The sequence below is a fragment of the Python bivittatus genome, unplaced genomic scaffold (genome assembly GCF_059951505.1).
Source record: "Python bivittatus isolate LINGU-HERP-01145 unplaced genomic scaffold, Pbiv_v1 ctg000080_np1212, whole genome shotgun sequence".
Lineage (NCBI taxonomy): Eukaryota > Metazoa > Chordata > Lepidosauria > Squamata > Pythonidae > Python > Python bivittatus.
In genome coordinates this window covers 58,056,090-58,069,533 of record NW_028277035.1, presented here as the reverse complement: position 1 = coordinate 58,069,533, position 13,444 = coordinate 58,056,090, and the positions used below count along the sequence as shown (strand labels likewise).

Genomic DNA, 13,444 nt, shown 5'->3' with positions numbered 1-13,444 from the left:
AATTCCAGCTCACTTCTTCATCTGTTTCTTCTATTTGAAAATGCCCAACATTACCATTTTTTAATCAAGAATTCTGGCTGAATAAATAAATTAATGAAGTCAACATTATGCCAGAGTGTCTCACAGAGTCTATACTCTGTGAAATAGATAATCTAATACCTCTATCATTAACTCAAATAATTGATAATTGTTCTTAAACCAGAACCTTTCACCTAATTATTGTTCTAAAAAGATAGTTGATATCCTACGAACATCTGGCAAATCATTACTACAGAGGCAGGATGCAAATGGGAATCAAGTCTTCATCTAAACATGCATAGAGAGAAGGAAATCAGGGGCAGCTGTCATATACATCCATTCTACCCACTGGACTCTCACAAGGAGATCCAAGTAAGCACGAGTCAATGCAGAGAATTAGGTTGTTAGGGTTAGATGGGTGTCTGTGCATTCCTGTGTTGAAGAGCTTTCTTACAAAGGGGAACAGATCTCAAGTACCTTAGTATCCTTGGCCTTCTTTGGTTCACCTTCTGGCTTGTCCCCCCTTTTAGCATCCAAACTCTCTTTTCTACAAGAATAATGAAAACAAAACCGTGGGGAAAATGATAAAACAATTAATGTGGTCAACTAATGATTCTAATAAAACTGGAAACATAAAATTTACAGCAGAAGGGACTTGAAGATAAAGACAGAATTAAATGTTATCTACACAGCAACACATTTTATTTTGCATTATGCCAAAAAATATTGCACAATTTAAGACAGCTTCATATTTATTATTCATATAAATAATAAATATGAAGCTGTGCACTCACCTACATCTAGGTGAGTGCACATAGATGTAGTAAAACACTCACAAATATACCCATAATTTAAACACTGTAATGTATAAAATAATGCCTGTACCTATTTTACTATATGTATACATGATAGCAATCATACCATTAACATGGTGCACTAAAAGATATAGACCCTAAACACAAATGCAAACACTACCTTCATGCATGGAAGAGTACATTTTCTCCTTAATACTCTTGATGGGAAAACATAATGACCCAAATGGCCCTGAATTCAAATTACACAACAGACTGTGTCAACCCTAATTCTAAATTCCTCACCAGTATCCTTGTTTTGTTCTTAACATCCTATTCTTGTTCCAGATGGATAGATAAATGGATGGGTGGTCAATGAGGCAAACTTTGAACACATAATTGCAGCAACATTATTTGTAGTCTGTGCCTCATTCTTTACAACTATTTGTACTTAAAGATTCCCATGAATGGATGAATTTTGGTAGAAATTCTTTGGTAGAAAGAATAGAGCACGGACATTTTCTATGCCTATATATTACTTGTAAATTGAAGGTATACCATTCTAGCAGTGTAGTTTGCACCAGTTTTCTACACTGCTTATACCGTCCCAATTTCTTTTTCAAAACAGTGAAAAGAGAAAATGAAGAAAGCTACAAAAATGCGTATGTCTTGTGTGATTTTCTCTGTACCTGGCACTCTTTTTTCTCTCCTTTTCTTCCGCTTCTTCTTTCTGAGCTGTGTTCAGACTTTCAGCATCTGCCAGGTTATCAACCGCAATAGCCAAGAAGACATTTAACAGGATATCTGATTGAAATCATTTTAAGGATAATAAATAGGCAATGCAAGATCTCACATTAGCTGGTTATTCAACAGTAACTATCCAATGATGGCAATTATTTTACAATTTTACTTGGAAGTTCCTTGCACAAACTAAACTAAGAGGACATTTTCTGTTTTATTTTTATTTATAAAATAGGAGAGAAATATGAATATAAAAATTCTACAAAATTCAAAAAGTAGTTGTTGATTTTCACCCTAGTTTACTGTTCTGACACACAAATATTTGTTTCACTAGTTTTTCTTCCCTGGCATGGAACATCCCATCAAATTCACGTACACTAGTATTGTGTGTGTGTACGTGTGTGTGTGTTGTTTTTTAATCACACAGCTGAACAACTTAAATTCCATATATATTCCCAAGGGGAGGGGAATTCCTTTATTTCTCAGGTTCAGAATAGATGATATTTTATAAAAAGACTAAAAAGTCTGCCTAGTACCCATATCTACCTCTCCCCTATCTTTCTTTCTTCCCATCACACTATAAGTTGTCCTCATTTACTGATGGTACTTGGAGCCGGAAACTCCACTGCTAAGTGACATGGTCATAAGATGCAATGTCATGTGACTGCGCCAACTTATGATGGCAGTTCCAGCAATCCCAGTTGCTGGCATTAGGTGAATCCTCCGTGGTTGCAGTGTCCCACCATCATCGGATCACCATTTGCAACCTCCTGCCAGCTTCCCCATTTACTTTGCTTGTTGGAAGCTGGCAAATGGTGATCACGTGACCATGGGACAGGGCAACATCATAATTGCAAGCCAGTTGGCAAGCACCCAAATCACAATCATGTGACTGTGGGGACACTACAACAGATGCAACTACAGGACCCATCGTAACATCCTCTCATTCAGTATTCAGTGCTGTTGTAAGGTCAAATCGTCGCTGAACAAATGGTCATTCAGTGAGGACTACCTGTACTTCCTTTTGGGTTAAGCAACATTATGCCAAGTGAAGCACTAAGAAATAGTATACCAAAGAAAAAAGAGTTAAGGGGGAGAAAAGGAAATATAGCAAAGTCTAGTTTACAGCAACATCAATCACTATACTTCCCTATTCCTTTCTATCCTTGAAAACCACATTTGCTCCCACCATGTCCAAATACCACTTAAAGTGCCTTTTGTTCTTTAAACTTTTCATCTTCCATTTTGAAGGATCTCATCAACTGCATCCTAATATGAATTTCTTGCACTTCCTTTCCTCTCAATCCATTTACTCTATCTTCATACATTTGTTTTGCAATTCTCATCAATTCTCTCTATAATTCTGTTAATATACTTTCATATTGGTCACTCATTTTTGTATTCAATCCATATTCATTCAGCACCCATTCATTCTTGACCCAATTTCTTGTTTTACCATTCTCAAAGTTAGCGGAATTGTGCTCATATACAGCTTTTTTCACTTCTTTCAACACTTGTTCATCACTACAAACCACATACTCCCCACTACCTTTCTACCAACATTTGCACATTTTGAAAAATTTTGATTATGTGCCATCAAGTTGTTTTCAACTCCTAGTGACCATATAGATAGATTTTCTTCATGACAATATATCCCTAACCTGTTCTTTCAAGTCTCCCAATGATGCACTCATCACCACTGTAACTGAGTCTGTCCATCTTGCTACTGGTTGTCCTCTTCTCTTTCCTTCCACTTTTCCCAGCATTAGAGCCCTTTCCAGAGAGCTGGGTCTTCACATAACATGCCCAAAGTAGGATAATTTGAGCCTGTTCATTTGTGCCTTGAGTGAGAACTCTGGGTTGCTTTTGAAAAATTCGCTATTTATTTTCCCATCTTAACTGAATGTTCTATCAAGGTACACAAATTAATCTAGTTATTCTAACTTTTTTTGCATTTCATGTCTAATTTGCAATCTTTCACTTCATTTTCCATGTCAAATACAAGTACTTGCATCTTTGTTACATTAATTTTCAGATCTTGTTACATCATATGAACTAATTTACATCTAATATTTACTTGAAATTACTCATGCTCTCAGCCATCCTCTCCATATATGCACATTTATATTCCTAAACCATATACCTCGGGGGAGAAAATGGCAGCGTTAGAGACAGACATGTACTTTGAGCATCATTAGCTCTTTCACAAGTATTTCATCTTGATTCATATTGTGGTTGATAAAATTGTTTTAAGTTGTATGATTATTAATTGCTTGAACAAACAAAGGTAATTTAATGCAGAGGCTTATCTATTTGATTGCTTGCCAACATATGGCTCAGTGTACTAATTACAATACAAAGTAGAACATGGTTTTCACTAGAAGAGGATATAAAAAACATGGCTTATCTCTTCTAACCACAGATTTTAATTGCACTGGCAGAAGAATGAAGGAGAATAACCAGTTTACTCAAACTAACTGGTTATTTATTGTTTTCCAGTAAATAAGTCAGTAACTGACTTATTTACTGGAAAACAATCAAACAACTTATTTCCCTGTGGTCGCAAGCCCAGTAATACAATCCTCTGTTTTGGACTGGTCATTAGGCCCAACATATATTTTTACAGCTGAACATACTGAATTAAATAGCTTCTTAATCTCCAAATTAATTCTGGCAGAGAAACAAACTTCAGTGGAATTTTATTCCACTGTAAATATGATTAACAATTGCTCAAAGAACTTGATTTTAGAAAGTGAAACTGTAGCTCAACTTGGTGAACAGCCTTCCAAATCCACAATACAAGACTTACCATCTGAAAACCAAGATTCAAGTTTATTACTGATCTCTCACATGCCAAGGTGTAAAGTGCTGCTAACTACATTGACTGCTACAATCTCAGAAAGCCTGGAAACAAACCATTTGTCAAACTTCTAAGTAACTGGGCTTACAACTTCCTTACAATCCTCAATGCAGCATACTACAAATCCAGTTTGTTCAAATTCAGCAGAAGACGGTCAGGCCTTCACATCAACGTCTCTTACAAAAATTTACTGGAAGTGAAAAGAAAAAAACTATGAACTAAAAAACCTAAAAATGTAAGAGATTCAGATTACCTAAAGCCTAAATTAGGTAATTCAAAGGCTCTTAAATATTCTCTAGAGTAAACATAGGAAAAGCCACACGTCAACCATTAAGAAGAAACAGCACAAGAAAGACACATTTCTAGATGAATTCTATCTACACCAGCAGCACTTGGGACTATATCTCAAGAAATTAATTCCTATGAACCAGCTAAAGCTGATCCTATGACTAACACATTGGCAATAATTATGACAAGGATCCAAAGAGTTTAAATTCTTTGGCTTTGGCTTCCATTTGTCATCTAGAACATTTACAAACAGGGATTGGAATTTGTTTCTCATTTCTAATAAGGTATCTTTTGTTAATTTTCCTAAGCTTAAGGCAATTTATCTCAACTACAGCACAAATTGTACTTTGTAAAACTGATTGTCCCTTTTATTTCATTCCCATTATGTGTGAAGGATATTGTTAAAAGAGAGTACATAATTTTTAGTTACATTCAGCAAGGGCACTAGTGACCTTTACCTCAGAAGCTCTAGTGGATAAGATCTTGCAACCGAAATTCAGTTTTATACAGAATAATATAAGGTTCCCCAGATTTTTCAAGAATTATGATTTGCTTACATATAAGGATGTACAAAGTAAGATGTCAAGTGTATCAAAAGGGTCATTGTAAAAACTAAATCTTGCAAAGGGAAGATACCTTCAGGAAGTAATCCTGCTTTAAATCATCTAGCATTATTGCAGCAGAACTTTGCCTTGCCCTTATAGAAACTTTTTTTGATAATAGCAACCACAATAAACATGTAACAGAATAATCAGAGACAGAGGGAACCGCTAAATCTACGTCATATGTTCATCCGCAAGAAGTTCTGGTATCAAACAGGTATTTACGCACACAAATTTGGAATTCCACAATTTTGTCTCCTCCCTTGTACCATACCTAAACTCATTAGAGAATATGATTGCTAATGTTCTTCCCATTGCTGGTTTCAGAAATGGTAGTGTTTTTAAGGACCAGTATGGTATGTTGAATTCTATAACTGCTTGTGATTGATGTTTTGAGTTACAAAATCCCTCCAGCCTGAAACTGAACTCATGGAACACGTGGCAGGCTAGGAGGGTAAGAAAAAGGATAAATTGTTTATTGACATAATTTTATTACATGAGACTTGGGCTATAGCTTCTATAAGTCTAGAGCAGTGTTCCTCAACCTTGACCACTTTAAGAAGCGTCGACTTTAACTCTCAGAATTCCCCATCCATCCCTGTCTAAAAATATTTGGTCTATGCTCAAATCTTATATTTCTTTTTCATTAATGAAGTGCCATAAGATTTCCCCAGTAATTTGGGGGGGGGGGGAGCTAGAACAGGCTCAGATACAATTGCATTGGGAAGTAAGTATCCTGTTTTATTAGGATTTGAAAAAGGAAGAGCTTTTCCCCAAAGAAGTTCTAAAGACCAACACTTAAATTTTGCTGGGTTCTGTCTAGCACAATGATAGTATAGACTAGATTGTATAACCTTAAATGGCGCCTTTCCTGGGGATAGTTCTGGGAATTCACATTTGTTAACTCTCATGGTTCAAGTGTAGTTGATTATTGTTTGATTTGAATAATATTATATAAATTTGTTCAGTTTGCATGTTGGACTAAGGACAGAGCATAATAATATTCCCTTAATTCTCTGTATGTTACTACCGCATGAACTGCTGTTTTTAAGTTCTATCAACCAGTCTTAGAGTAGATTGTTGTAGACCCTATTGAAAATAGTCTGATAAGTGGGTAGATGCATTCAGTTGCCTCAGATTCTGAGAAAGCCAGTACTTTAAAATATATAATCTGCTCCCAAGAATCATTTGAGTGTGTTTTAAGGACGTATCATAATTTAATTTCACTGTTTCAGGATACATTTTGTGGCCACCCAAAGAGGAACTATATCATGATTACCTAATAGGCATCCTTGGTTTGATTTGGAATGCCACCTGGACAAAAACAAAACAAAACAAAAAAAAAAACTCCAGAACCAAAAACCCCTAGAGAAGCATTTTTAAACTGTAGGCAGTCTAGCCTTAATAAAATTCCAGCCTACTTTGTTCAAATGAAAAATAAGTATAAATTCCATTTAGTTCACAAAAAACAAAAGAATGGTCAAGAATTTAAATGTGTCATGAAATAGCAGCTCTAAAATCTTTTGGTCCTTAGTCTTTAATGCACTGTGTGATCATTTCCAAGTCTCAGAATATGGTATAAGAAAACTATCAATTCCATCACCCATTCATTTGGTGATACAAATTATTCCCTGGATCTGAAGGCAGCATTTGACTCTATCCCAAGAAATCTTTTATAGCTAAAACTTGAAAACTTCCCAATAGATAAAAGGCTACTTTTTAAAATTAAGGCTCTACATAATGATAATATTCTCCAGTTTTGATGTAGTGTCAGCCCTACAAAGTAGACCAGACCAAGAAACAGATGCCATGTAGACCTAAAACTACTTTTATTAAGATTGACTATAGTAACAGAACCTTGCAATGTGCTTCTCTTCCTCCCACCTTTATATATCATGTGAATTAGGGAGGTGCCTGTCTGAGACATCTTCATAAACCTTCCCCCTTGTCTGGGCTTAAGCAATGTTTATCTACTTGTTGCCTTGGTAAAAGATCTTCTCTCTCTCTCTCTCTCTCTCTCTCTCTCTCTCTCTCTCTCTCTCTTGTCATCCTGTTTACTCTCTACAGGTAAATAAACTTACTAAAAATATTTTTCAAAACAACTTGGAAAACTTCATAAATGAAACCAAAGGACATTTTCCTAAATTTCAAGATGGGAAAGTGAACATTTTATTACATGGCGATGATACAGCCATACTTTTGCAGCCTATTAATTAAGTTCTCAAAGTATTCTGATATTAACTCTCTGACAATTATTTACATTAAATCAAAAGTATTGGTTTTTGAGAGGAGTTATAAATTACTGTCATGGCATATAGATGAACACAAGTTGAGTCAAGCTAAATAATTTACATATTTGGGGATGGTATCCTGCCATTCTCTTTCACGGTCTCCCCACACGTATTTTGCTAAGAAGATATCTGCCTCTAGTTCAACAATTCTTCCATTCCAAGGGAAACCAGCACCCCTCAACAGTAATTCAAGTTTACAAGACTAAACCGGTGGCTCAATTTTTATATGGGGGACCAATCTGGGTTAAAGGAATTAAAGATAATTCTCATTTCTTACAAGCTTAATTCCTACATACTCTGATTTATGTCCCAAGTGGTGTTCCCAAAACAGTCTTATTACTGGAAACAAGTTTATGTCTTCTTTCAATTTTAGCTTGGTTAGCCACTAATAAATTATGGTTGAAATTCTATATTTTTAGATATCTGGTGGCATACATCAGTACCTAGATAACTTTGTCAGAAGACAAGAAATGACAAATTTGACAAGGTTATTGAGTTTAGATTATTCGTCAACAAACACTCAAATTGAACAGCGGCTCTTAGACATCGCCCACTAGGATTTGCAAGCAACAGCTAAAGTATCTTGCTTCTCAATATATCTGAGAATAAGATATGAGAAAGCATTTTACCTTACACTAAAAATCTTTCAGTACTTAAATATAGATGGGCTTTTGGCATGGCTAGACAAAATGCATTCCCCTCCCAGGTGTTATAAGGAAGACATAAGGGAATCAGCCCCTCCAAAAGAGTGTGTCTTTGAAAGAACCATGATATAGAGTCAGTGGAACATATGTTCTTCTATTGCAGCTTTTATCTTAGTTTGCATAACAACCTGATTATTCCTATTTTAACATACTTTCCTGAACATTACAATCAATTTTATGTTAAATATCTTCTCTGTGATCAAATTCCTAAGGTAACTTTAGCAGTGACAAAGTTTTTAACTATTATTAGGATAAGGAAGTAAATTTATGTTAATGCATGTAATGACATCAAGGGTTATGTTTAAGAAAGATATATTATCTTGGATTTTAAAATAATATAGTATTTTGTTATGATCTGTAGAATGTTTAAATAAACTTACTAACTAAACCCATACACTTCTAACATCACCACAAGCATTAATTATAACTTTATCCATAAATAAATCCAGCAATCAAGTGGACATCATGTATCTTTGTCTTACCTCCTGCTCAAGCTTGAAACATTTGCTAAACATTCTGTTTGTTCTCTCATATTGCATGCTTCATTTCCATCTTCTTCCACTTTTATTGCATTCAGCAGCTAACTTTCAAATCCAGCTCAAAAATTCGATAATTCAAGCCAATTCAAGCACTTTCTCTATATTAACAAATGCATAATAAACTTTCTTTTTCACATTCATACTCATATATTGATACATACTTATATTCCTATTTTGATGATGTTTAAAAAGTAAATGATACATTCGCAAAACTTAGTGTGAAGAGTAATTTTACTGGAAAAATATCACTTTTCTGATTCTCACCTTCACCCACTCTTTACTGAATTCCATTTCCTCTCAGTTCTGTGCTATTGAAATGAGTACCATTACTGTGTAAAAAGCAACAGTGTGAGTAGCATCCTATACTTTGGAAACAAAAGGGAAAAACAGGTAATTTTCTCTCATTTTTGATAACCTCAAAATTTAAATCATAGCTGATCTCAGGCTGATAGTGAGTGACTTTCCCATAACCATTTCTCAGTTAAGAAAAACTGAGCTCCTTTCCTTTTTTTTAGAAGCAAAATGGTATGTCAACAGGCTCATGAGGCAGAGTTGTCAGTCAGTCAGTCAGTCAGTCAGTCAGTCAGTCAGTCTATCTACCTACCTACCTACCTACCTACCTACCTACCTACCTACCTACCTATCATCTATCTACCTATCATCTATCATCCCTCCCTCCCACACTCCCTCCCTCTCTCTCTCCCCCCTAATAAGATGCTTTGTTAGGCCTGAGTTATGGCCACTATGTAGTCAACGCAGCAATATTCACGCCCTTCTTTCACATTGCAGAAAAAACTATGAAATGTGAAAAGTGGGAAAAGCTCAATGAGGATTAGGCATGCTCAGGGGCTATAGGATGCAATGTGTTTCTTGTTCCTGGATCTGCAACTCACAAGAAGGGAAGTCACTGAGTATTGTAAGAAAAAACAGCTGTCGGGCAATCTGGAACACAGCACAGTTTTTTAAAAACTTTCCACTTTAATTCCATACTTCATCTTCTAAATCTTGCTCTATAATTGTTAAGTACTTTAACCAGGATTTGAATTATAAATGACTGATAAGAAGACAAGAATGCATCTACGTATTAATTTGAGAATGGAGGATGAGGAGACTTATCTGGAGTTAGAACATGGAATAAATATATTCATGCCCTTTCAATGTCCATTCTGTGACTTGGAAGAATGGATGCAGTTTTAAAATGAAAGGATACAGTTACCACAGATGAAGAGGATGATGAAGTATATACAGACTACCATTCCTGATGAGGATGGGCCTCCATATGCCATAATGCCATCATACATAACAGCATTCCAATCTTCACCTGTTAGAATCTAAAAATTGAGTTCTTTATTACTGAATTAGTACAGACATTTAAAAAAATTATTTCTTAAATAGCTCCTTTGACATCAGAGGAAAACAAATCATTAAAAAACCTAAATAATTGCATTTTAATTAAGTTATAAGATTGATGACACTCTTTATTCTTGAATGCATTATTTTATGCTCCTATAAACTAAGGTAAACCTTTGTTTGAATTCCTTTAATACCCCAGAATACTCCCCCCCGCAAAAAGAAGACTTTGTTAATGAAGGTAAATATTTCAAATGGTTTATCTCAGATTGATACTGATAGCAATATATAAACATTCCACTGAGTTCATGAGGAAGAATAGGTATTAAAATGATTGGCACTCTAAGATTGCTATATATTGCTATATATTACAACTCTCATATGAGAATTTCAATTTTTCACCTTCGGTCTTAAATTTTGACTTCTTTTTCTTTGTAGACTTTAAGTGATTTACCTCAAAAACCACAATAAAATCATTACAAAATTATTATTTGACCCAGTTGATATCTTGACTAGGATTTGGGTCATGTTTGCTTATAAATTGGTTGTTTTTTTCCATATATTAAAGACTGCAAACATATCATGTGTTGGAAAGAAAAATTAATTTCAGTCATCATTTTCATGAGAAGTTGATACTACGGCTTATCTTTAACTTAAAATTTGTATTGTTTTTACTCTGTGGAAAAACTTTTTAAATAAAAATTATATTTATATCTATATCCATATATAAAGAAATTGACACTAAGGGATAATCCCAACCTGAAAATTGCTGGTAAAGCACATCTTATTATTAATTCATCTTTTATGTCTTATAAAAAGAATTTGATTGCTTAAAACTTCTGAATGGTCATATATTATTAATTTAAAACATTTTTTTTGACTTTATAATTTGGGCCCAATGCCTTAGGAATATCTGAAACTCTGAAATGATTATTATTTATAATTCAGGTATCCTAGAAATGGAGGTTTAATTTACTAAATTTTATTGAACCAAGGCTCTTTTGGCATAGCTTTGTCTATATATTGTAGAAAAAAACATTTTTTAAAATGTGGACATTTGGGACTATTTTTATGACATTGTATTTCCTATCAAGATGAATTCCAACAGATGCATATATTCACTTGCATGTACAAATGGGACACATTGGCCTGGCATTTTTAACATTTATTTAGTGCAGTCTTTTCCAAATTGGGTGCCATTCAGACATGGGGACCTTCAGCTCATATAATTCCTAATCTACATTTTGAAATAGCAAAGTAGGTAGTTACAGAAATTGATCCAAAGTAAATCCAACCTAAAGTAGAAACCCAACATAACAAATCTTAAGCCTTTAAAACTCCCTGTGTAATTATCTCAACAATTTTTACAGCAAGCCTGGAAGTTGGGTTTATTTGCTAATAGATGTTTCATGTGATATCTGTATTTGTGGTGAGACTTTGAAATCTTGAAAGATTTTGTCATTTTCCTTGTATAAGATCACTCAAAACCAACCTGGGCCAAGAGACCTAGTGTGGTGGGTTAAGGGTATTGAACTAGGACCAGGAAGACCCACATTCAACTACACTCTCTGCCATGGAAGCTTACTAGATCATTTTGGGCCAGTCCCAGTCTCAGTGTAGCCTACCCCACAGAGTTGCTGTGATAAAAATGGTGGAGGGAGTACTATGTGTGTTGTGAGGAAGAAAGCAGACATATAAAAGGGGGCCTTTTCGCAGTTCTGGCTGGTATGCCAACTATGACACAAACATGACAGGAAGGCTTGGCAACATTTACACCCTGATTACCACCTGATTAGATTACTGTTATGTGCTCTATATGGGTTTGCTTTTGGAGACAACCTAGAAGCTGCAACTAACACACAATGCCAAAGCAAGACTGCTACGGAGGCTATCCTGCCAGTATAGAATCATACCTATTTTGAAGTTAGTGCACTGGTTATCAATATGCTTCTGGGACCAATTCAGAATGTTGGTCATTATCTTTAAAGTTTTTCACTGTGCAGCATTGGGTTGTATTAGGCAATGCCTTGCCAAAGTCAAATTGAACCATAAACTGTGGCTGATTTTAACTATTGTTTCTTCAAGCAAGTTGGTTAATTAAACTGAAGTTTGTAGTTATCTTCCTCCAACAACAAGACTAATAATTGTATATCTGGCCAAATACAATGACGAAGTTTCTACTCCTCTCATTGTGAAGAGCTGAAATGTGAGAGCCTCAGTTTATCATTACATCCCAAAACAATTGCTCTTGGCAAGCAATTTGCCTTTAAACTTGGATAAAAATAATCGCACATCAAATTGATTATGTGCCATCAAATTGTTTTCAATTTCTAGCGACCACATAGATAGATTTTCTCTATGACAATCCATCCCTAACTTGTTCTTTCAGGTTTCCCAAAAATGCACTCATCGCCACTATAACTGAGTCCATTAAATAAAACTCTGGATGTTCTCATTAAACTGAGCACATTAAAAACTTCTGAATGGTATTTCTAAGAAGTAGCCTACAAAATGAGTTCAGGATCCTGAATTCTAAAACACTGGTCCTTCAAGAGTTTTAGGAAAGTTAACATGATGTTGTTTTCAAATGTTCAGATTACATTCAGTGTGATAATTTTTACTTGTTTTCTCCAATAATTCATAGTATTTATTTTTCTCCCCTTTATGGCTTGCTTTGTCTGTGGAAGCTCACACAATAAATATAGGAGTTTCCACTAATTTTATCTATGCAGTGACAATCCTTTGAGGTAGGTTACACTGAGAATCATTGGCCTGAAGACACCCAGTAAACTTTGTGATCAAACAGGGGCTTAAACTCTCCAGGTCCAATTCCTTATCTATAATACTACACAGGTTCTCAATCAGAATACTGACATATATATGAATTTAGGGGAGAAAACAAGAAGTGAGTGGACACTGTAGGCAAAAATGGACAGCCCTAGATTTTACTCAAAGCAAAGAAACAAAGCAGACCTGTTGCATATGAAGAAATGAATTTTTGACCTCAAGCTCTGGATCATAAATAGGGGTAACTTAACCAAGATACAGATTTAGAATGTGCAGAATATAAACAGTTGCAAAAAGCAATTAACCATAACAGAAGAATTTTACAAGCAATAACTTTTTTGTTAGCTGTATTTGGATGAACAAAGACAACTTAATATTAATGATGTTAACATAAAAGCTATGCTGCATAGAGAGATTGAATACATGATATGAACAAATGATACAAAATGATGCAAAAATTACCAAAGATTGAC

The 13,444-nt window shown here is 34.9% G+C and overlaps 1 protein-coding gene across 1 annotated transcript in view; it reads right to left on the bottom strand.

The window, feature by feature from the left end:
• Positions 1–13,444, bottom strand: part of CACNA1D (calcium voltage-gated channel subunit alpha1 D) — a 242,030-nt gene that overhangs the window by 83,586 nt on the left and 145,000 nt on the right. Inside the window, 3 exon segments of the mRNA XM_088134184.1 lie at positions 496–565; positions 1,499–1,613; positions 10,045–10,165. Of these exon segments, the coding sequence (XP_087990310.1) occupies positions 496–565; positions 1,499–1,613; positions 10,045–10,165 (306 nt within the window).